We start from the raw sequence: 25,374 nt of genomic DNA, 5'->3' as shown, positions 1-25,374 counted from the left end.
TTCGCCTCATTGCTTGGACACCTCGTGCTCACAGCCCTCTCATAGTTAGTTTGCGGTGCACACCTTTAGGGCAGGTCCAAGAGGTACCCCCCCACCCACCTAGCGATTTCCATACAGTCTTGCAGCAAGATTTATGAGCACCTCTGAAAGCGTGCGTTTAACTGTATTGCTTTCCCATGCCCCTGAATTTAAATATATGTTTAAGATTATTCAAACTGCGGCCCAACTCTTTTCCTTACTTGGTTACCATACTCCAAGGTATGCTCTGTAGCCAATATACGCCTGTTAATAGGGAAGTGACACCTCGTCACTTGTAATAATTTACTGCATTCACTAATGACGCACTACATTTAAGCGTCGCATTACAGAGTGGCAGTTTCCACTATGAAACAAATCTCAGCGTTTGCTGAGAACTCACAGTGCAAGGAGGCAGGAAAAATCACACCGCCTCAGTCGCTTTGTGCCTCTTCCCTCTCTCACACCATTCAAAACATACCAACAACGGAACAATCGTTTCTTCTCTCCTTCTCTATTAAGCTCGGCAGGAACAAGCACACTGTCCGAGCAGCAGAACATCTCTTCTTGACCCCTTGTTTGGTACAACTGCAATAGTTTACTCGAGGCAGATACAACATAGTGGGGTGTGAGAAACAGAAAACGGACCAAAGAAACAGTGCAACGTGGTGGCCAACAAGCATTGGCAATCAAAACTAGTGTCCCGGCGACATAGACCCGATCCTGTGAAATAAGTGACGGTGCTATGCACCGGAAAGCACCCGCACAAATTAAGCACTGGCTGCCTCTCTCTTGTGCGACACGACGACTGCATGCTTATTGCGTGCGGTGTCCAATTCATAAGTTGCACCCCTTGGAGGTGGGGGCTTACCCGTAGTAGTGTCTCATTCTACCTTGTGCGCCACTGCTGAATGTGTGCCTGTGTGTGCGACCGGAATTGTCTGGTGCAACTCAGAACAATGCGTACCAGACTTTGTGCCTCATTTCCAGGGAGGTATGGAATTTGCTACTCTTCATTGTGTGTGACCAGAATTGTCTGGGGCAACTCGTGCCAACGCACACCAGACATTGTGCATCATTTCCAGGGAGGTGCAGAGGAGCGGATTCATGTTCACTGGTGCCCGGATTGCCCGGTTGCTACTTTGATCGATGTGCGTCCAATGGGGTGCCTCTTTCTTGCAAGAGGCTCCAACGCTTCATCCTCCATTCATCGATTGTTTATTTCGTGCCCTCAGTGTGGTGGGACCAACTGCGTTCTCCTCACCTGGCCCTGATGACTTCGTGTTACCAGGTATACTGCCCGGACCGGGCTGTGGTGGTGACAGTGATTGACTGGGATGAGGAATGCTTTTGAGAATGATTGGAAGTGGGTCAAGAGACTGCGTGACACCCTCTGTGCTTCGCAGAACTGGGCTGGTGCCAGAATGGGGGAACAGCCTTTATAACGCAACTTTTAGCACGCAGTGCTATTACAACGCAGACTTTTTAAAACGAAAACCATTACATCGCATTACACTGGGGGCGCTCTAGGATAGGGAATAGTTTTATTTACTATCCTACACCTTCCCTAGTGTCCACGGGGACTGGTGTTGGAATAGTAAATTAAACTATTCACTATCCAGCACCCCCCAGTGTAATGCGTTGTAATGGAATGCATTTTAAAACTTGCGTTGTTACAGCATGCGTGGTAAAAGCATGCGTTGTAACAACGTACATCCTCCAGAATGCACTGTGTGGAATCCCTTGAGTAAGCAACTATCGCCCTCAGCCCCATTCTGCGCTGCATACCGCGGGTGAACCTCCCGAGTAGTGACCAAACCCCCATTGGTCGACTGCCACATAATTAGCCCTGCTACTTACCCCCACCTTCTTCCCTGGGACCCTGATTATGTGGGACTCCAGCGGCGGTCAGCCTAGGATCCAGTAGAACGTTTTCTGTATCTCCAGCCCTTGGGTGTAGACTGGTCGGTGTTAGCTGACAGGTGGACATCAGTGCACCACATTAGGGTGATGTGTCTGTGCGCGTGTGTGTGTGGATGAGTGCCAAATGGGCTGACTGAGTGTTTGGGAGTGACGGACTATTATTACTCACACCACGCAGCGTTGTTGCTTTACTTGTTGATTCATTGCCAAAAGAATAATGCATTTGACATTGGTTTTGACCCTTGAGGCCTTGGCCCACGGTGCTGCTTAAAACTGTTGGGATTATCTGTGTGTACACATTTCTGATATAGTTGTGATCTGGGCTGCACCCTCTAACTGTGTGGTATTGAATTATAATAATTGCCAGGGTTGGGCTTTGTTCAGACAATGTTTCGCACCGCATAAAGGTGTTGGGGAGTAAAGTAGGATCTTTCCCAAGTGTGCATATTATTGATGCCATTTTGACATGGCTGAGCCTAGTACTGCTAGTGGTATTTCCTAAAGAGATTTATGCCCAGAAATACATAATGTTCATGGTGTGTTAATTAATGTGCATGTTGAATACAACATTTATTTACATACACAACGCATGAAGTCCCTTTTGTGGGGCTCAGTGAATTTATTGTTTGAAAGTGCTGTGCCAATGCTCTACACATTGCCTCTGTGATAAGCCTGACTGCTCAGTGCCAAGCTATCCCAGGGTGAGTGCAGGTTCTACAGTGACAGGAGTTCTTCCTGGCTAGGGCCTCGCCTCAGCCAACCAGAAAATGCCAGTTCCAAAAATGTGCAGAAATTGAGGTTTCTGCACATGATTATCATCAGCCTTTTTGAAGCAGTAATCAGAGATATACAGTCAGGGCACCCTTGATCCAGAAACATCCTCACCCTGAACCACCCAAACTGCAGTTTGACCATTTACCTCTACAGTCCATCCAATGACAGTGCCTAGGTAGAACTGATGAACACCCCTTGCTAACAATGTCTTCATGGAATTTCTAAAGGTAAACTTGTTTCCATCCTTCTCTCATCAGTATCTTGATCTCCATCATCTAGTGATAGCAATGCAGGTAATACCCTTCTAATGTCTGGGAAGTTCTCCATTTTGTGCCATGGCAAAAGAGAGATCTAAAGAATTGATTCTACTACTGGCTTCAGTACTTGAACTCCTAAACAGAGTCCTAATACTACACATCTGCCACAGGCATGCATTTGACATGCACAGAATATGGAAACGCATAGAGATGGCTAGTCACATAATAGCAGAATTTTATACCGGAGGGCCAGTATGCCATTCTCTCAATAAGATCTGGTCACACTGTCAATCTCAACATTGGTATACTTCCACCACTGCATTGTTTGTTGTACCCCAAACACGGACAATAGTCCTCTGTCCACTGGTAAGGCATGGTTGGTGCACCCCTCAACGTCACAAGACAGGTCTTGGACTATTATTAGGGACAGGCCTTTGTGCTTGTTAGATTTGAATAACACCGTGCTCAACATTACAGTCAGGATAGCAGACAGCCATGCAGTAGGGCCCTCAGGGCAGGGGTACAAACTCCTACACCATGCAGAGATATTCCCTTCCCAACAGTGCAATAATAACTGAGAAAAATGTTCAGTGTAGCCTGTGATGACACCCGTTGACTCTATCGCTCATTGACACCATAACGACTATAAAGATTTATAGAACTTTTTGATGGTTCATGCTGAGTCACGTTTGCTGACTGGTAATTCGTGTTTTTTTCATCTCAAACTTCATAACAGGAGCTCCTTTTAGCCTAGCAACTACTGGGTGACCTTTCCTTGATCGCCAGCTTAGTACCCAAAACATAAAACATAAATGCCCAGATGCATCAAGCATTTTTGGAGTCGCAAACGGTGCGATTCCTTAAAATCGGCCGTTTGCGACTCCAAAAATGCTTTTTGATATGCATCATTAGTTTTTGTACAAATTCGCTAATTTTGCGAATTTCTTAAATGCGATTGCATTTAAGGAATCGCAATTGTGCGATTCCTTAAATGGAATGCCTCATTGTTAAAAAATTAGCGAATTTTAAAATTGCAAGTGCAAATTACCACGAGTTTGAACCTCGTGGTAATTTGCAAAATTGTTTAAAAAAGCACAAAAATGCATTTTTTAAACTGTTAAGTTACAGACACACATGTCCTTAGGACATGTGTGTATGTAACTTACATGTAAAAGTGCATTTCATGGGTGCAGGGGGGGTCCTTTGGACCCCCCTCTCCACCCTTGAAATGCTTTGTTGAATTCCGATTTTCAAATTGCGAATTCGCAATTCTCATTCATTCCTATGGGCATTTCAGCCCATAGGAATGAATGGGAATTGCGAATTCGCTATTTGAAACTCGCAATTTTATTGTGATGCGGTAAAAATTGCGATTTTTACCGAATCTCAATAAAATTGCGAAATAAATGATGCATTGCCATTTGCGATTCCTTATTTGCGATTCCTTATTTTTCGCAAATAAGGAATCGCAAATGACAACGTTGATGCATCTACCCGTAAGTTATTACTTTACATTTTACGATTTCTAACAAAAAGTAACCAGAGAGGCTGGTCTACTACAGGGAAATGCATACTAATTACAATAAAGTACTCCATTTTGTATCTCCTGCCTCTGTTTCTACCTTTTTGGCAATAAACTATTGAAACTGTAATTTCCTATCTCTCCCACAAGGTGCCTATGTTCCTGAAGGATTGCTAACTTCCTGTACCTGGGACTATGTGACGTTCACTCCGTCAGTCCGCGCCTACACCATGCTCCTTTTCTGCTTCGTCTTCTTCATTCCGTTGTTCGTCATCATGTACTGCTACTTCTTTATCTTCAAGGCCATCAAAGACACCAACAAGTGAGATGTTGTAGTCTATTTGTTTTTTTGTTTGTTTTTTTGGCTGTGGATAACTATTTCATTCGGGTACTTATGCCCACTTTATGAGTGATCAGGAACTACGTGCACCATTTCAATTTCACGTTTTGTGGAAAACCACTTGTCCTGGATATTTCACATGAAGATCAGACCCCCCAGGATATAGCGGCATGGATTAGCAAATTTAGCGGCACAAAAATGGAAATTTAGCGGCACAAATATGGAAATTTAGCGGCAATTTTGCGGCATTTTATGTGGCCATTTTTCCTACAACAAACACAGATATCTTAGTTTTTTTAGTTTTTTAACAACATGAAGGTATGTATATTTGGTTTCTTTACAATGTAGACACTTTGGGGCAGATTTACAAGCCCATTGCGCTCACTTTTGTGACGCAGCGGCGGCGCAAAAGATGCACCATGGTGCGGGGTATTTACAACGTGACGCATCTCCCAGATGCGTCACGTTGCAAAGCCCTGCGCCAGAAGAGGCGTACCATTGCAGGTCAGTTTGTGTCTTGCAATAGCCTTAGAGCTTGGTGCCACTGTACCTGCTGCACTAATGATGGCTATTCCTATCGCCTCTTTACAGTGTATTTTGAACATGACCTGATATCCCACCGGATGCTGGTTCGACAGATCTAAACACTAGAGAAAGAGCAGTCAAAACCGCCAAGTGGTCACTTGTTAAACAGTAGCGAACTGCATGTTGGTACTTGTAGTTTCGTTGCAAAATGTCAGCCTGCAAATCGTCTCCGATTTAAAAGCGGGGACTGGTTGAAGTTGACACCCATGGCATGGGGCCACTTGACGCCCTTGTTAAATTTCTCGCCTCTAGGATTTTTCCCATGGCTCACTCCCAGAGGGAAATGCTCTGCAATAGGTGAGCTCAACCCTCTGACTTCATCCCTTGTCCAGCGCGCCTCTGCAGATACCCCGTCCCGTGTGCGCCTCAGCTCTTTCGGCTGAGTGGTTCTGTCTTTTTATCTTGAGGGACAGACATCTCTGCACGGCGCTCCGTCTCCAAGCCCGCGAATAGGGTGACCAACTGGCATTGGTGCAAATTCAGGACGGTGAGTGTACAAATTCAGGACAAAGGGTCAAAATTCAGGACACAAATTCAGGACAGGAGGTCAAAATTCAGGACAAAACTTAAGGACAATAGGTACGTTTTAACAGAGGTCGCGCAATAGTATATAAGTAAGCCCAGCCATTTCCAAACATATTCAACCGTTTGCAAACCTATCCATCATGTATCCTTCCTTCCATCTATCATTTCACTCATCCATCCCCTCATCCATCCTTTCACTCATCTCCATTATCCATCCACTCTTTTACCCTATCCATCTGTACACTTATCCATCCACTCCTCATCCCATCCATCCATTCACTCATCCATTCAGCCATTTACCCTTTCACCAATCCAGCCATCCTTTCACTTACTAATCCTTCCACCCATCCACTATTTTAGTCATCCATCCATCCTCCCTTTCTCTCTCCATCGACCCTTTCACTTAGCCATCCTTCCTTCCATCCATCCTTTCACCCACCCATCATCCATCCATCCATCCATCCATCTGTCCTTCCCCTCATCATCCATCCTTCCCCTTATCACCCATCCATCCTTTTCCCTCATCATCCATCCTTTTCCCTCATCATCCATCCATCCTTTTCCCTCATCATCCATCCATCCTTCTACCCACCCACTCTTCATCCATCCATCCTTCCCCTCATCATCCATCCATCCTTCCCCTCATCATTCATCGATCCATCCATCCTTTCACCCACCCCCTCATCATCCATCCATTCCCTCATCCATCCATCCATCCATCCATCCATCCTTTCACCCACCCCCTCATCATCCATCCATCCACCCTTCCCCTCTTCATCCATCCATCCACCCTTCCCCTCATCATCCATCCTTTCACCCACCCCTTCATCAACCATCCATCCATCCCCTCATCATCCATCCATCCATCCTTCCCCTCATCCATCCATCCTTCCCCTCCATCCATCCATTCTTCTCCTCATCCATCATCCTTCCCCTCATCCATCTTTCCCCTCATCCATCATCCAGCTACCCTTCCACCCATACATCCAGCTATTTACATGTTCTCTCCATCCGTCCCCTCTCATCAATCCATCCATCCTCTCTCATAATCCATTTATTCAATCTTTCATTCATCCATTCACCCTTTCACTAATTCATCCAGCCATTCACCCATCCCTTCACTTACTTACTCACCGACCTTTCCATATTAATCTTGAGCTGAGCCCTTTTGAGAAGAGGCCCATCAAGAACTTCACCCTCGCTGCAGGGGCCGTTCCAGGACTGGGACAGAAGCCACCCAGGGCGGAGACAGGATCCACCACAGGGGGGGACAGGAGCCATCACAGGCGGGGGATGGACTGGAGCCACCACATGGGGGGACAGGAGCCATCACTGAGGGGAGGGCAGGAGCCATCACAGGAGAGGGAACAGGTTCCACCAGGGTGGGCACAGGGGTGGGCATGCAGTATTCTAGTATCATCTTGGGCTCCTCGCCCCCTCCTGCACAAGACAACGAGAAGACAGGCTCTCTGTCCAAAATGCCATCCCCCACTGTAATGTACAGTACTTACAGGAGATACTCTAAGAGAACTGATTAAACTAATTGTCCACCATACTTTGTTAATCAGTGTGGGTGCGATTGTGCCATTTCTTTATTTTCTTACATTATAGACTGCATGTTGAAGAACCGAGGTTTGCTTACAATTTAGTGACAGTAATTACGCTCTGTGAAGAGACTTGCTGCCTCGGTGTAATCAGGGGTGTAATCTGGCCGAGTCTTGGATGTTTGGGGCCCTGGGTAGAAATGGAATGTGCGAGCCCCCTCCAAATAGCAGAGACATGATGCATTCAGGGCTGTTTGCATGTGAATAGATGTCGCTGCTCCTGAGCCTGCAGCCCCTCCCTCTCAGTCACCTTCGAATGGACCTCTTAACAGGTCATCAAGGGCTGGAGGTGTCAGGGTTGCCACCCCGCTGTGCCTCTCCAATGGTGCTGAGTATCTTGGCTGCTAATTTAATTCACAGGCGCAGCAGACCCCCCCCCAGGATATAGCGAAAAATGCCGCGATTTTTACAAAAAATGCCGATTTCGCGGGCATTTTTGTAAAAATCGCGGCATTTTTTTAAAAGTGCCGATTTCGCGGCAAATCGCGAAATCGCGAAATCGCGATATCCTGGAGGGTCTGGAAGATATCATCTACTAGAATCATAAGCCTGTTGTTGAAATACAGAGGAAAACATGCAGAAATAGGAACAGAAAGACAGATTCCTGCATTTTGGGCCAGATGTACAAACCGTCCAATTTGCGACTTGCAAATTGCCTCGTTTTGCAACTCACTAAATGGAATTTACAACAGTGTCTTAGACACTGTTTGCGATTCCTAATGCGGTCGCAAAATGCCTGCCTCATTAATATTCATGATGCAGGTGAAATTTGAGACCCCATTGGGAATGGCTAGCACTCCCAGGGACGGTGGCCTGCTTAGGTCAGCAGACCACCATTTCTCTGACTGCTTTTTAAATAAAGCTTTTTTTTAATGCAGCCCTGCAGTCCTTAAAGGAAAACAGGATGCACTTAAAAAAGAAAGATGAAACGTTTCTGTTTCATTTTTTATGAGTAGGCAGTGGTCAGTGGGACCACTGCCTGCTCTTAAAAAATATTTTCGGCACCAGTCATAAAGGGAACGCTTTTCCCAGGGATCCCTTCCTGTTTGCAAGTGGCGTACCACCTACTTAAAGTAGGTGGTAAACTGTGAGTATTTTGCATCCACAATAGCGGTCGCAAAACAATTGTACAGTAAAGTGCGACTCGGTATTAGGAAGGGACGCCCTTGGCATGCCCCTTCCTAACAGTGGTCACAAACCCTATTTTGCGAGTCAGTAATAGGTTACCGACTTGCAAAATAGGATTTGTACATAGGGCAGACCTATTTTGCGGTCGCAAATGGCCCGTTTTACTGTTTGCAACTGCAAAAAAATGGTTGTATAGCTGGCCCTTTATTCCCTAAATAAACTGAATTTAATTTAATTCACACTCTTACAAACGTTAATGGAACCCTCTTACCAGTAATTTTTGGGGCAAAGCTAACTGGTTGAATTCCAAGGCAAGTACCTTATTGACTGGGTTTACTTATGATTACAATTGATAGGAGGTCTTGAAACAGTTTGATTACATGTTAAAATGAAAATGTTGTGTTTCCTTCTTGTACCGAATCGTAGCACAAGCTAAGAATGGCCAGCAAAGCAGTAAAAAAAGATTGTTTAGGGAAATCCCCACTTTGTTATGTGACCTACAATGTCAAAACCATTATTTTTAGATGTTTTGGGGCACAATGAAATTACCCAGTGAGAAACAATGAAATGGCCCTCAGTGAGAGACTACAGAAATGTATCCCGTTATATGCTTGGAATCTGCGTACAGAGTTCTCTTTTGGTCTCTGTAAACCAGCTACAGGTTGATAAAACAGAAAAATCAAAAATTAGGTCAAGACAAATTATAAGTGGTATTGTGTTATGAATGCTGTAGAAGAATGTGCTTGCAAACATAATTCAGTGAAGACTTAAAAAGGTTAAGTGATGATATATTAATTGATCTCTATCACGTAAACAATGATCTGTGGAAGAAACAAGTGATCATTAGGCATTGACTGAGAAAATGGCATTTAAGAGGAAAAGATTGTAATAGTCTTCAGTAAATGTAAAAACAAACTTCATTAATGTGTTCTGCAAATTTACCATGTAAATAATCCCTCTCTTTTAATTTTATATTATTGTGTAGGGGATAACGTCACCTTTACAACTGTCAAAACACGTTTAACATATTTCTTAGGGGTAAGTGGGTCTAACAAATGTCCCAGAATACCTAGAGTAACAAGATGGGATAGCAAGAGGCAGGATGTGCCCCACTAAATCGAAAGGGCTAAAGAATTAAAAACCTTAGCCCATATTTACTAAGCCATGGCATTGTCTTTGCTTCAAGAACACAAAGGCATTGCAAGATTTGCAAAGCCATGCAAGGGGCAATGTGTGCCTCCATGCATGACTTTGTTATGAAATGTAATGCAACGCTTTGGTTTGTGCTACATTGATTTACATTTTCATAATGTTGGCATTCGGTGTTCCTGTGCATACACCCATGGAATTTGAAGCAATCCTAGATTTCCTGAAATCAGTAAACCTGAAATTGCACCAAAATGGTATGCTACCCTGACCATGGCGTAAGAAGGAGAACTATGTTTATTTCTACTGTTTACTTCCTGTATCTGTGATCCTTTTGCAGCACACATAGAATTGCCTCTTAGGTTTGTTTTCTGAACTCCATGGTGTGAGGGTGGGACGGGTATGCTCAGACGAGTCCTGTTCTCTCCATGCAACTGGAGTCAAGCTATCCAGGCTGATGAGGGCTGAAAGGATGCTTGTTTCCAGTCCAGAGAAGACCTGGCCTGGCAGTTCGGGCTGGACTGTTCCCATTGGGCGCAGGGTCAGACTGATTTGCATATCGCTGGGTCCAAACTGGAATGACATGGCGAGCCTGAACTGACCTGCCTTTTTCTTGGGGACGATGCCCAATGGTGATAATACTATGTCCTTCGGCACCGGGAGAAGGCCTTCGACCCTTCCCAGGGCTATTTCCTTGTCTATTTTCTGTATGACTATCTCTGGGTGCTGCATTACTGATTTCAAATTGTTGACGTGGCTTGTGTGTAAGGGACCCTTGCAGAGGATGACAAATCCTTCCTCAAAACCCTCCACCAACATTCTCACACACTCTTTGTCATGATACCTATTAGCAGGCCTTCTGAGCTGGTCTGTGTTATTGGGGGACTTAGCTAGCTGGAACCCGCACATATCTCCATGCCCCCCTGCAGCCTTAGTGCCGGGACTACCATTTTGACTTCTTCCCCTTTTTGTCCCCTCTCTGCTCTTTTTTGCTCCTGCACCCCGAGACCGGGTGTCCTCCATCGCAGGTGGAACATATGTGCTGGAATATGCAAGAGGTTCCCCACGAGCACTCGTTGACCTCAAATTTACAGCAAATGGCAGTTGGCCCGTTGGTGGATGGGGGTTTCCAATTACTGTATGTTTTGTTCCTTTGAAACTGCCTACCCTTGTTTCTTTGAAAGGAACCACAAAAGGGTTGCTCGCTCTTGCCCGCCTATGTCTTGGCCTCCTTTGCCACCATCATCTTATGGATTAAACCGGAGACAGCACTATCGCGCCCATATGCTCACCATTAGCCGTGCTGACACTTTTGCTTGGTCCCGCCGCTGCCGTCCTGGCTACAGGCGGTCTGTTGTCCCGCTTGGTCCTTCTCTTGGGTATAGGTTGCTTTGGCACCATTGCTGTGGCCCTTTGCCTCTTCCGGGTAACTGGACGGCCAGTGGACTCCGCTGTTAGACCGCCTTTTCCCTCTTCTTCTTCCATGTAGTTCTGCAGCTAGCCGATCGCCACCCTGATTTGCTATAACAGATCTCTCAATTTGGCTGATTGCTCTCCTCCTTTCTTGTTCGCCATTTTGGCTTTCTCAGGACCTTCTACTCTGGAAAGCCGAGGGATTCTGCTAATGGAGCGAGGGAAGGAAAGAGCGTTTGTGGTTGTAGTAACTCTTGACTCTTCCTCCGGAATTCTTGACAACCGTTGTATCTCTCGAAAAACCTCAGGCTTTGCTCGCTCGCTCCAAACTGCAGAAGTGAGCCATAGTGTGGGGAGCAATGCCTTATTTCCACCACTTCTGAACTTCCCGCTGCTTTTGGGGGACACCCTGATTGGGGAGATTCGAAACATCACCTGACCTCCTTATTGACCAGGTGACCGGCTCCTACCTGGTGCGCGTTAGTCGTGCGGGAAGCACCCCCGTTTGTCTTGGGGCACTCCCGCAGCCAGAAACTGGTTCCTTGCAGGGGACCAGCGTCTGTTAGGGGACGACCTCTGCTAAACCATCTGCTCCACTAGATTTTGAAGCTCTCCAAATGAATGGTATGAAACAAGTATGGCAAACAAATATTTGGAGTCTGAACTCTGTTTGTATGAATCACAAGATATAAAATAGCAGCCTCACTTGCTAACTGAACCAAGACGATCATCAAAATACAACTTACAAAATACAATTCGCATCTTCTATATTTATGCTTTATTGCATATTTGATGGAACAAATTCCTTACATCTAACTGTTGGTGCCCCAGTTTCGTTTCTTTCAGTTTATCCATGCCATGCTAATTCTCTGCTCCTGATCTCCCAGCAGCAGTTGGTAAGACAATAACCAGAAAGCCAGAAATTTGGGTAAAGAGATAAATTATGCAATTAAAAAAAGCTATGGAAGTAACAAAGAAAATAGAAAGAAACTGATTGCAAAACAAAATTTCATGCTAAAAATCAAACTGCATATAAGTACCAACATTTGAAATAACAACCAATAAAACATTTTACGTACCTCACTAGGAATTTTAAAATATAAGATTTGATTCAGAGTGGGAGAAAATCTAAACACTATTTAAACATTTCTAAACTAACTTTACAGCTACAAAATGAAAGAAGTAAGTGAACATTTTGGAATTGTGATTTCCTTCTGCAAACATTGTGATAACTTCACCGATTTTGTCATTATTAATGTGTCTTGCAAGACAGACCCCCTGTGGCCTTGGCCACCTATACCACACGGCAGAGGTCCCCGAAGCCGCGCCGGCTGGGGGCCCCACCTCACCCAAGGTGGGGGAGCGCCTCTAATGCCACCACCCGTGTTTTCCAAGAGCTGACCAAAACCCCCCCCCCCCCCCCCCCCCCCCCCGGGCAGACCGCAGCTGTAGCTAGGCCGTCCTGCCCTGGGTACTACCACTGAAGGACTGGGCTTTTGTAAGGGCCAGCGGTGCCAGGGGACAACACCTGAAACCTTCGTGGGTTACCTGTTCCGGCGTACAAATGACAGAGACACGGGACACTTCCTTCGGCGTCAAAGATTGAGGTTTATTTACTGCAGGGGACACAGAAGTCACAAGAAGTACAGCAAGTGTAGGTTCTAGGAGACTGCTTCAAATTGCAACTGTGGATCGCTCCTTTTATACAGATTTTTGTCATAGAACAACATGACAAACAAAGGATTACAACCCAGTTCCCACAGTAAATTTCATAGGGGGTCGCTTTCATGTATTCAGAGTCCCGGAACATAATTACAGTAGCATCGCCGGTTCCCAACTGTAAAAGTACATCTTCCCACCATTAGTGCATTCCATTCCGGCTGTAAACGAGTTAAGGAAGAGTCAGAAACAGGTGCAAGGGAAGACAAAGATAGTCAACAGATTGAAAAGATTGTAAGGGGGTGATATCGGAAACACGATTGCAGGATCAAAGGAGACATGCCTAATGAATGCACGGCTGAAACAATAGCCCGGCACGCCAAGATGAGCCTCGAGCGGGGCCATCTGCCTTTGCAGTGTCATCCCCCTCGTCATAAAGACACCCTCAAAGGAACACGTGTCTTCCGCAAGAGTTTGGGAATCCCAGGGTCACGAAGCGGACAGTGTCCGTTCGCTGGCTACTTGAGGGCAAGAAACAAAATGGATGCCGTATCTAAAATGGAACCCGTGGGTTCAGATGAAGAAACCCACGAAACAGAAGAACGGTTTAGGTCAGCATAGCGAAAACGCGTACACCCACTAAACTCGTCATTTGCGGTTCATAGATACCAAACTCGTCCATATTCGAGCGAGTCGAAAACACCACTTACAATTGTCACAGAACCTCAGACGCTCCTTTTGCCCTCATGTAGGCAAGCACTAGTCGATATCAGAATCAATCTCGATATTCATCAGACCATCCAGATGTTGCTGCAACATTATTCTATCCATCAGTGCTTCCTTGGTAACAGGTGGCCGTCTTATACACGTCGTCGCACAGAAGCCACATAAGGCAGGACCACACTGTACACAAAGACAACACGTGAACAGAAATGCTACAACAACCCCAATGATCATCAGAATTTTCCAACCCCAAGTCGACATCAGGCCCCAAAACCATCCTAGTAGTGTCCAATCACCTACGTCCACGTGTATGGACTCTGAGATCTTATGCAACTTCGAGATGGCTTGATAGACAGTTGGAGCGTTATCAGGAATGAAAATGCAGCAACTCGAATGGATCACCTTACACACACCACCTCTATCTGCAAGAACAACGTCTAAAACCATACGATTTTGCAACGTCATAAGCCTGTCCGCCTGAAGCTCTGCTGTTATATTACCAAGGGCACTTGCAGTGATATTAGCAGTTGATTCCACCACTCGAGTCAACTGTCTCAGGTTCCTACTATTGATCATAGGTCCCCAAAACGGCAGGAAACCCTTAAAGAAGTCTCCTGCTTCTTGACCGGCAGTGTCCTCTTCGCTAATAACGCCTCTCACAACTCTAGTCTTGTGATAGTCCGAGCCGACTGTGAAGGTCGGTGGCAACAAATTCGCAATATAACAGGTGCCCGAGAAATCACGAGGCAACCATGTATATGCGCGGTCGTAACACACAAAGTATGTACCCTTGGCAGTCAAAAGAACAGGGGAAGAGGCCGTCGGTAAAACATACGTTTCAGTACAGGCACTCCTCCCGAGCTGGGCTCGCGGGCTTCGGCCAAGACCTTTCAAACAGAAGTTACTGAGATGGGGTGCGATCCAGATCGGAGACGAGCTTTTAAGCTGCCGATCACCCACTGACATGCTATACTCAGCCTCACTCAGATCTCTGTATGCTCGCACCTCTTCCTCTGGGATAAGCGATGCGTCAAAGATATCCCTATCTAAATCGGCAATCGCTCTTGCCAAAGGCTTGTGGTACGGGCCAGGACCATGATCTGCAGTGCGTGGCTCTCGATGGGGATAGGAATCTAGTGCGCAACGAAACATAGTTTGGAATGCTCGAGCTGACCCCTGGGAACTGTAAGGAAGGACCAAGTACAAAATTCCCCTATCCATGGTATGTGGCATTAAACCACACACCCAACAGTTAGTAGTGCTCATCACCAACTGATGTTGATGAAGAAGCTGGACAAAGGAGTTATTCATAAATTCCGCACGTCTAACCTGTTCGTGTTGAGGTAGAGGGTGAAAGGAATGAGGAGAAACAGTGGGAGTAGGTTTTGGTTCAGAGGAAGAAGTAGGTGAAGCAGAAGGCAATAACGATTGTATTCCATAATATACTCCACCCACCAATAACATGGAAACAGTCAGGAACAGCAGGAACACGTGAAACAGAAAGCATTTGGTTCATACAACCCTGTGCAGTACTGATCTTTGTGCTAGAGTCTTCTCCACTTCCGACAACTTTGAGAATTCCATCCTCTAAAAACCGTCCGCAACGTTCTTGACGCACTTCGTTCTGAGTAGCGATTATCAATTCCCAGGAGTTCCTAGGAATCGACAAAAGTATCGACCTAGTGTCAGGAACCTGCTAAACAGAAGGAAGTACCCGCACGGCCCTACGGTCAACCCGGATGTAAGGTTATTTAATCAAACAATCAGTTACAATACAAAATCTCCTAGCTGTGGAAAAACACAAGTGGAAAAGAACTCGAAGTTAATGAATGTTGCAATTGTTCATATTATCCAAGATGACAATAAGGGGGGTAGCGTGGATTTTCAAAAAGGGGAAAAGGCAAACAGATATTTATTAGTCTTTGGTATGGGAACGAAGAAAATATCTGCTTCTTCCAGGACGAGTCTGTTCTTCAAATAATTGTTCAGGTTGCGGAACAGAGTCCTGTCGGTCAGATGATAGGTCAAGTCTTGAGTTTTCCAATGGCAAAGGTTCAACAAAGTTATCTGATTGCACTGAAGTGTCTCCTACAGGCTGAGCATCACTGAACGGCACAAATTTCACCGGAGTTTCTGTTTCTGATGCGGCGATACCGGCTCTCACCCACGAATCCGCTGGTAAAGGTATTGGCACCTTCTTTGTGTGGGTGACGTGCACCCAATGTTTGCGGCCCTCCAGACGAACTGCAGTTCTCGTGGCGAGTAGAACCTGGTAAGGTCCCACAAATCTCGGCTCCAAGTTCCGCTTCCGGCCAAAATTTCTGGTGACGACCCAGTCACCCGGTTGGAGCCGATGTCCAGGACCCTCTGTCTGTGCCGGCAGTGCTTCAAAGACCTGTTGATGAATTAACCTCAGTTTAGCAGTCAGATCATGAAGATAATCAATTAACATTGGGTACTCAAGACTGTCGAAGGACCTGGGTCTAGGGACCCCCCAAATGTTTGCAGGGCGGCCAAACACAATCTCATATGGGCTAAGCCCTACTCGAGAGTGTACAGTCACCCTGGTCGACAAGAGAGCCAGAGGCAAGGCAACAGGCCACGACAAACCAGTCGTAGCCTGAATCTTTGCAAGTTTCAATTTTAGAGTACCATTGTACCCTTCAACCAAACCTGCTGACTGGGGATGATTGGCGCTGTGGAATTTTTGTGTGATTCCAAGGCCCATACCGAGGAAAGTATTCCTTCAGTAGGACTTTCGCTGTGGACAGGGCAGTATTGTCTTTGAGAGGATAGGCTTCAATCCATCGGGAGAATGTGCAAACCACAACTAAAACGTACTTCAGGTTATTACATCGCTCTATATGGATGAAGTCCAATTGGATAACCTCAAAGGGACATGTAGGAGGAGCAAAGTGGCCAGGTGGGGTAGGAGTGCCCTTGCCAGGATTGTACATCATACATACCATGCAATTCTTAACCACTCTCTCAGCACACTTAGCGATACCATCATTCTTCCATACAGGGGACAGCAACTTGCAGATACCTTTTGCGCTAATATGTGACAAGCCGTGCGCCATAGTCACAACAGCTAGCACATATGGATCCGGCAACATCCACTTCTGATTTTCTGACAAATCAATCCAACGTCCGTGCGCATCTAACTTTCCTGTGCTCTCCTTCCACTTAGTCTTTTCAGTTTCGGTGGCCTCATTCTGAATCGCTTTCACGCTCTCAACAGTGTCCTCACACATACCAGTTTCCGTAGGCCACCTTACCGAACTAGTCACATACATTCTAGTTGCAAGGTTTCTAGCTGTTTCTTTAGCAATCTCATCCGCAAACGCATTACCACGACCAACATCATCCGTCACCTTACGGTGCGCACTGCATTTAATAATCGCCACCTGCTTGGGCAATGTAAGTACGTCCAAAAGATCGTTCACAAGCTGTCCGTGTTGGATCTTCGTGCCATGCGATGTCATAAAGCCTCTCTCTCGCCACAATCGACCAAAGCTATGTGCAACGCCAAAAGCAGATTGGCTATCAGTAAAAACATTCACTCGCTTTCCCTTCGACAAAACACACGCTCTCGTCAACGCAATCAACTCCGCCGCCTGCGCAGAATTCTGATTCAATCTCGCAGTTTCCACAACCGTACTCAACGTTACCACAGCATACGCAGTCGTCACATCACCATTCGGCAACTTAAAACACGAACCATCCACATACAAAGTACCATCGGGATCTGCCAATGGAGTGTTTTTTAGGTCAACACGACCCTTCGTTTCTTCCTCAGTTCGTAAATAACAATCATGTGGTGGTACGTCGTCTGATTCCATATTAGTTGGCAACAACGTTGCCGGGTTTAGGACATTACAGCGCTTTATTTGAATATGACTTGCCAAAAGCGTCAACTCGTAACCGGACAACCTTGCGCTCGTCAAATGTTGGGTTTTTGTACGATTTAAGAGAGTGCCAACTGCATGTGGAACCATCACCGTAAGCATATTATCCATGACCAATCCTGCAGATTGTCGGATGGACACCGCAGCCGCCGCTGTCGCTCTTAGACAACTCGGCAAAGCTCTAGCTACTGGGTCCAAAGTCGAGGAAAAATATGCACTTGGACGCTGCTTACCGCCAAATTGTTGCGTCAAAACACTCAACGCACAACCCTCTCTCTCGTGAACGTATAGTGTAAACGGCTTACTGTAGTCAGGAGTACCTAGCACAGGAGCCGAACACAACGCATCACGCAATTCAGAAAAACTTTTCTGACACTCTTCTGTCCATGGCAAAGGAGTTGGAACGTCCTTGCGCGTGAGGGCTACCAATGGTTTCGCTAGCAATGAAAAATTTGGAATCCATTGCCTGCAGTATGACGTGATACCTATAAAGGCACGCACATCTCTCTGAGTTGTTGGCACAGTCATTCGAGCGATCGCTGCAATTCTCTCTGGGGTCAACCTTCTTCCCTCCTTTGACAATAAGTGACCTAGATAGGTTACTTCTTGGCAACAATATTGCAGTTTGGAAGGTGACACCTTGTGATGTAAGTCACAGAGATGCTGTAACAGCGATACCGTAGCAGTTTTGCAGATATCTTTTGTGTCCGCAGCCACCAACAAGTCATCAACATATTGGATCAAGGCCGCACCAGCCGGTAACACAAACGCGTCAAGTTGACTCTTCAGGGCTTGGCTGTATATCGATGGACTCTCACAGTAGCCCTGAGGAGCGGGTTTAAACCTAAAGCTGCGACCTCCTAATGAGAAGCCGAATAGATCTCTGCTTTCCTCAGCAATCGGAATGCTAAAGAAAGCATTCTTCAGATCGATCACTGAGAACCAAGAAGCAGATGCTGGAATCAGAGTCAGTAAAGCCGTAATGTCAGGCACCACAGGAAACTGAGGGATCACGATTTTGTTCACCTCCCGTAAATCAATAACAAAACGGTAAACAGGAGGCTTTGATGGATCAGTGCGTTTCAAGATAGGTAACACAGGACTATTACACACGTTTCCCCGAGTCTCCTCGATAACATCTTTCTCGATCAAGTCATAGATGATCGCTAACAACGCTCGTTCTCGATCAAGGGAGATACGATACTGGGGAATACGTGGCAATCGCACATTCGATTTCAGCTGAACAACATAAGGAGAGATGTCAAGCAGGCCCACGTCATTGGGACCTGTTGCCCACAAAGATGCAGGAAGAGAACTCAATTCCGGTGGGAGCTTATCAGATGACAAGAACATGGGAGAGATCACTCTCTGACCCAACGTAAGCTCCACTCCCGCAGGAGAACAGTACAAAGTCGCATATAACCGTTTCAGCAAATCCAGGCCCAAAAGATTTTCGCCACAACCAGTAGTCAAAATCAAAGGAGCTTTCAGCTCACGAGGCCCAATTGTAAGGGGCAAATGGCTAGAGACCGGATTGCTAACAGGGGTGCCAGAGAATCCAACGGAAACATTCGTTAAGCCAGACAAAGGTGCGCCAGGGAGTTTCGAATGCATGATGGAACTTTTCGCTGCACCAGTGTCCAACAGACAAGGCTCAACTACGCCAGATGTGGCAACTGCGACGTAAGGCCCTCTCTGATCAACCGGAATGATACTACTCCCTCTCTTTGTCTGCGGCTGTCCTAGTAATTACCGTCATCAATACCCTGCTCAATATAAAAATCGTCCACATGGTACTGTGCGGATCTACCTGACGATGAACCACGCTGATCAAAACAATTATTGGAATCAGATGAATTGTTAGAACGCTCATTTTGATTCTGAGTAACACCACGACCTCTACCTCGCGAAGCCTGTTGAGGACCACTACGACCTCCTCTAAATGAACCACCATTATTTCGGTCGCGCAAAACCGGACAATCAAACTTCAAATGACCCTCACCTCTACAGTAGGCGCATTGATTGTATCCAAGCATAGATCTCTGCAAAGAAGAGTCATTCCGCGACTGTGACCTGGCGGATTGTGATTGCGATCTATTCCGCTGTTGCGAATCATTTTGATTTGAGCGCGGAGGATACGCTTGCTGTAACAGAACTTTTGTTTTGAGATCTTTCGTCTTATTATCCGCACGATCATTTTCTTCCTTCTCCCTGTTTTCATAATATTGAGCCGTGGCCAATATCTGAGCAGAGGTAGAAACATCCCACGAACTCTCTGAATTTTTCAATTTGTTGCTAAGGTCAGGCAACAAATTCGATACAAATTTATCTACAAACAGCCTCTGACCTCCCTCAGTGCTCATATCCTGACCACTGTGATCGATGAATGCCTCCTCAAATCTCGTAAAGAAATCGGAGACACTCTCGTCCTTCTTTTGCTTACAGGCAGACAGTTTATCCCAGTTAACTTTCATTGCTGGCATAAGTGTCTTCATTAGTGTAATAATTCTTTGAGGCAAAGCCGTAATTAACTGCTCAGGCTTAGCCCCACCAACCTGCAATCCGTCAGCCGCTGTAAGTGCCGCCCAATCTCCACCTAACTCTGCTGCATGATCTTCGTGACGTATTTTCGCCCAAACCGGTTGAGGTACTACGTTGCCGAACAACATGTCGATGTCGGCAAGATTCATGATCGTAGCATCCACTAATTGGGACAACTCTTTATAGTACCCTGCAGGATTTTTGCGGGGGTCAGGCAAAGATTGCTTCACCTGCAAGACTTCCGATCGCTTCCATGGGAGGTGTATCCAAACTCTCTGGAAGTGTGGAGGAATAGCAGGATTAGCAGCGGCATCACCTGGCATCCACACTGGTGGAATTCACGCATGGGATACTGACCAGGCGTTTCCATCCATTCCTCAGATTCATCTTTAAACAATGCTCGAGGTATCACAGTGGGACGAAAGGATAGAAGATGTTCTATAGCACGTCGAACATTGCTACCCACAATCATACCGCTCGAAAACTGAAGCTGAAGTTCAGTTACGTCGATCGGTACTTCGTTTACCTCATCATTTGATATCGCTTCACGTAGAAATTTGCACATTTCATCAAACACAAATCTCTGTGTGGACACATTGAATTGAGAGAAAGTCTCAAAGATTATGCGCGGGGGTTTTTTAAGGGGATACCTAATCCAATTACGCGCCATCCTGATTAACGTATCACGTTCCCTACCACCAGGAAGCTGACTTCGTCGTTGGGGAACATCAGAAACCTCGGACCCAAGAAGCGGTCCAAAAGGAGAGTAAAGATTAGCAACAGCATTAGGAATGCATCTTCGAACAGACGGAGAAGAGGAGAAAAGTACAGGGGCAACAACATGAGGGCTAAATACAGAAGCAGCGGGAGCAGTAGCAGTAGCCACAGGAGCAGACGTAGCGGGGACAGTAGACTGAGGAGGTATAGGCAGTGGACCAGTAGGAACAGGAGCAGGTAGAGGAATAGGAACAGGAGGATTCGCAAGAACAGGACCAGCGACAGGCTGACCAGCAGCTGCCGGAACAACAGGTTGAGGAACAGGGGGAACCACAGGCGCTGTGGTATCCTGCGCATATGGAGGTGGCGACTTCAGTAGATAGGACAACAAAGGGTCCTCTACTGCTTCCTCTCCCTTCTTATCAGTACCCGATGGTAGAGCGGGATAGCACTTAGCCACTGTCATACATTGTAATCTATCAAAAACTTCCTTTTCCTTCTCGTCTTTGTCTCGCTGAAACTGCTCTGCATTTCTCATTGTCGTAACGATACCTTCTCTCTTATTACGTCTAAGCTGTTTGATTTCTTTCTGATTGGCTCTTTACGCCATAACCGAAAGGAATCGAACATGGCCGGCCTTGCTTTCTTTTGAAACAATTTAGCTTCGAGATTATCCAAAATTGGGGTTTCAAAACTACCATGAGGTGGCCAACTAAGGACACCGTCATCTTTAGTGTAGCGGACCCAGCAATCATTAAATGTGATAGGACCCACCCCATGGCGACTATATAACTCATAGCATAGACTGGAGTTCCAACTGGAGGTATCGGACATGAGTCCTCCAATCGGGAATCCGCACCACAACCTCTAAAGCAGCTAAACAAAGTACTACGGCCAGGCATCGTGCACACTAACCGAGTTTCACAAACGTCAAGGGTTATTGGATTATGATGTCCTCGCAAAAATGCAAAACCCTCGGTTTTTGGCGACTGCAATCGTCAAATAGAACAACTAAGAACAAAATACGAAGAACCACAAATGCAATGGAACCATGCAACAACTAAGCACCAACAACAACTAAAAGGCTCTGGGAGCGACCCACAAATACTTCACTGAGAGGGCAATGGCGTCACCAGGAAGGCCCGTCAATCGTCTCGCTGTACAAAGGTCTACGCCAGGCGCCAAAACAGGTTGACAGTCAGGGCATCAGTCCGCCGCAACCGTCAGGAGGCGGGGGATCTTCGCGGGAAAAGTCTTCGGGCCACTTGTTTCGACAACAGGATCGATGAAGCGGGGTGCACCTTCCCTCGGAGATTTCACACGAAGCTCCTCACGATCGTCGGGCTTTGGACCGGTACCACTGATGTCGCCCCAGTTGGGCGCCAACTGAAGGACTGGGCTTTTGTAAGGCCCAGCGGTGCCAGGGGACAACACCTGAAACCTTCGTGGGTTACCTGTTCCGGCGTACAAATGACAGAGACACGGGACACTTCCTTCGGCGTCAAAGATCGAGGTTTATTTACTGCAGGGACCACAGAAGTCACAAGAAGTACAGCAAGTGTAGGTTCTAGGAGACTGCTTCAAATTGCAACTGTGGATCGCTCCTTTTATACAGATTTTTGTCATAGAACAACACGACAAACAAAGGATTACAACCCAGTTCCCACAGTAAATTTCATATAGGGTCGCTTTCATGTATTCAGAGTCCCGGAACATAATTACAGTAGCATCGCCGGTTACCAACTGTAAAAGTACATCTTCCCACCATTAGTGCATTCCATTCCGGCTGTAAACGAGTTAAGGAAGAGTCAGAAACAGGTGCAAGGGAAGACAAAGATAGTCAACAGTATGAAAAGAGTGTCAGGGGGTGATATCGGAAACCGATTGCAGGATCAAAGGAGACATGCCTAATGAATGCACGGCTGAAACAATAGACCGGCACGGCAAGATGAGCCTCGAGCAGGGCCATCTGCCTTTGCAGTGTCATCCCCCTCGTCATAAAGACACCCTCAAAGGAACACGTGTCTTCCGCAAGAGTTTGGGAATCCCAGGGTCACGAAGCGGACAGTGTCCGTTCGCTGGCTACTTGAGGGCAAGAAACAAAATGGATACCGTATCTAAAATGGAACCCGTGGGTTCAAATGAAGAAACCCACGAAACAGACGAACGGTTTAGGTCAGCATAGCGAAAACGCGTACACCCACTAAACTCGTCATTTGCTGTTCATAGATACCAAACTCGTCCATATTCGAGCAAGTCGAAAACACCACTTACAATTGTCACGGAACCTCAGACGCTCCTTTTGCCCTCATGTAGGCAAGCACTACTTGATATCAGAATAGATCTCGATATTCATCAGACCATCCAGATGTTGCTGCAACATTATTCTATCCATCAGTGCTTCCTTGGTAACAGGTGGCCGTCTTATACACGTCGTAGCACAGAAGCCACATAAGGCAGGACCACACTGTACACAAAGACAACACGTGAACAGAAATGCTACAACAACCCCAATGATCATCAGAATTTTCCAACCCCACGTCGACATCAGGCCCCAAAACCATCCTAGTAGCGTCCAATCACCTACGTCCACGTGTATGGACTCTGAGATCTTATGCAACTTCGAGATGGCTTGATAGACAGTTGGAGCGTTATCAGGAATGAAAATGCAGCAACTCGAATGGATCACCTTACACACACCACCTCTATCTGCAAGAACAACGTCTAAAACCATACGATTTTGCAACGTCATAAGCCTGTCCGCCTGAAGCTCTGCTGTTATATTACCAAGGGCACTTGCAGTGATATTAGCAGTTGATTCCACCACTCGAGTCAACTGTCTCAGGTTCCTACTATTGATCATAGGTCCCCAAAACGGCAGGAAACCCTTAAAGAAGTCTCCTGCTTCTTGACCGGCAGTGTCCTCTTCGCTAATAACGCCTCTCACAACTCTAGTCTTGTGATAGTCCGAGCCGACTGTGAAGGTCGGTGGCAACAAATTCGCAATATAACAGGTGCCCGAGAAATCACGAGGCAACCATGTATATGCGCGGTCGTAACACACAAAGTATGTACCCTTGGCAGTCAAAAGAACAGGGGAAGAGGCCGTCGGTAAAACATACGTTTCAGTACAGGCACTCCTCCCGAGCTGGGCTCGCGGGCTTCAGCCAAGACCTTTCAAACAGAAGTTACCGAGATGGGGTACGATCCAGATCGGAGATGAGCTTTTAAGCTGCCGATCACCCACTGACATGCTATACTCAGCCTCACTCAGATCTCTGTATGCTCGCACCTCTTCCTCTGGGATAAGCGATGCGTCAAAGATATCCCTATCTAAATCGGCAATCGCTCTTGCCAAAGGCTTGTGGTATGGGCCAGGACCATGATCTGCAGTGCGTGGCTCTCGATGGGGATAGGAATCTAGTGCGCTACGAAACATAGTTTGGAATGCTCGAGCTGACCCCTGGGAACTGTAAGGAAGGACCAAGTACGGAATTCCCCTATCCATGGTATGTGGCATTAAACCACACACCCAACAGTTAGTAGTGTTCATCACCAACTGATGTTGATGAAGAAGCTGGACAAAGGAGTTATTCATAAATTCCGCACGTCTAACCTGTTCGTGTTGAGGTAGAGGGTGAAAGGAATGAGGAGAAACAGTGGGAGTAGGTTTTGGTTCAGAGGAAGAAGTAGGTGAAGCAGAAGGCAATAACGATTGTATTCCATAATATACTCCACCCACCAATAACATGGAAACAGTCAGGAACAGCAGGAACACCTGAAACAGAAAGCATTTGGTTCGTACAACCCTGTGCAGTACTGATCTTTGTGCTAGAGTCTTCTCCACTTCCGACAACTTTGAGAATTCCATCCTCTAAAAACCGTCCGCAACGTTCTTGACGCACTTTGTTCTGAGTAGCGATTATCAATTCCCAGGAGTTCCTAGGAATCGACAAAAGTACCGACCTAGTGTCAGGAACCTGCTAAACAGAAGGAAGTACCCACACGGCCCTACGGTCAACCCGGATGTAAGGTTATTTAATCAAACAATCAGTTACAATACAAAATCTCCTAGCTGTGGAAAAACACAAGTGGAAAAGAACTCGAAGTTAATGAATGTTGCAATTGTTCATATTATCCAAGATGACAATAAGGGGGGTAGCGTGGATTTTCAAAAAGGGGAAAAGGCAAACAGATATTTATTAGTCTTTGGTATGGGAACGAAGAAAATATCTGCTTCTTCCAGGACGAGTCTGTTCTTCAAATAATTGTTCAGGTTGCGGAACAGAGTCCTGTCGGTCAGATGATAGGTCAAGTCTTGAGTTTTCCAATGGCAAAGGTTCAACAAAGTTATCTGATTGCACTGAAGTGTCTCCTACAGGCTGAGCATCACTGAACGGCACAAATTTCACCGGAGTTTCTGTTTCTGATGCGGCGATACCGGCTCTCACCCACGAATCCGCTGGTAAAGGTATTGGCACCTTCTTTGTGTGGGTGACGTGCACCCAATGTTTGCGGCCCTCCAGACGAACTGCAGTTCTCGTGGCGAGTAGAACCTGGTAAGGTCCCACACATCTCGGCTCCAAGTTCCGCT

The 25,374-nt window shown here is 46.3% G+C and overlaps 1 protein-coding gene across 1 annotated transcript in view; it reads left to right on the top strand.

Annotated features, from left to right (window-relative positions):
* Positions 1 to 25,374, top strand: part of OPN4 (opsin 4) — a 944,045-nt gene that overhangs the window by 571,007 nt on the left and 347,664 nt on the right. The window contains exon 5 of the mRNA XM_086920132.1: positions 4,642 to 4,813. Coding sequence (XP_086776258.1) covers positions 4,642 to 4,813 — 172 coding nt within the window. The remainder of the gene's footprint in view (positions 1 to 4,641; positions 4,814 to 25,374) is intronic.

The sequence above is a fragment of the Lissotriton vulgaris genome, chromosome 5, assembly GCF_964263255.1.
Source record: "Lissotriton vulgaris chromosome 5, aLisVul1.2, whole genome shotgun sequence".
Classification (NCBI taxonomy): Eukaryota; Metazoa; Chordata; class Amphibia; order Caudata; family Salamandridae; genus Lissotriton; species Lissotriton vulgaris.
Note: the sequence above shows the minus strand (reverse complement) of the source record. Positions and strands in the feature narration are given on the sequence as shown.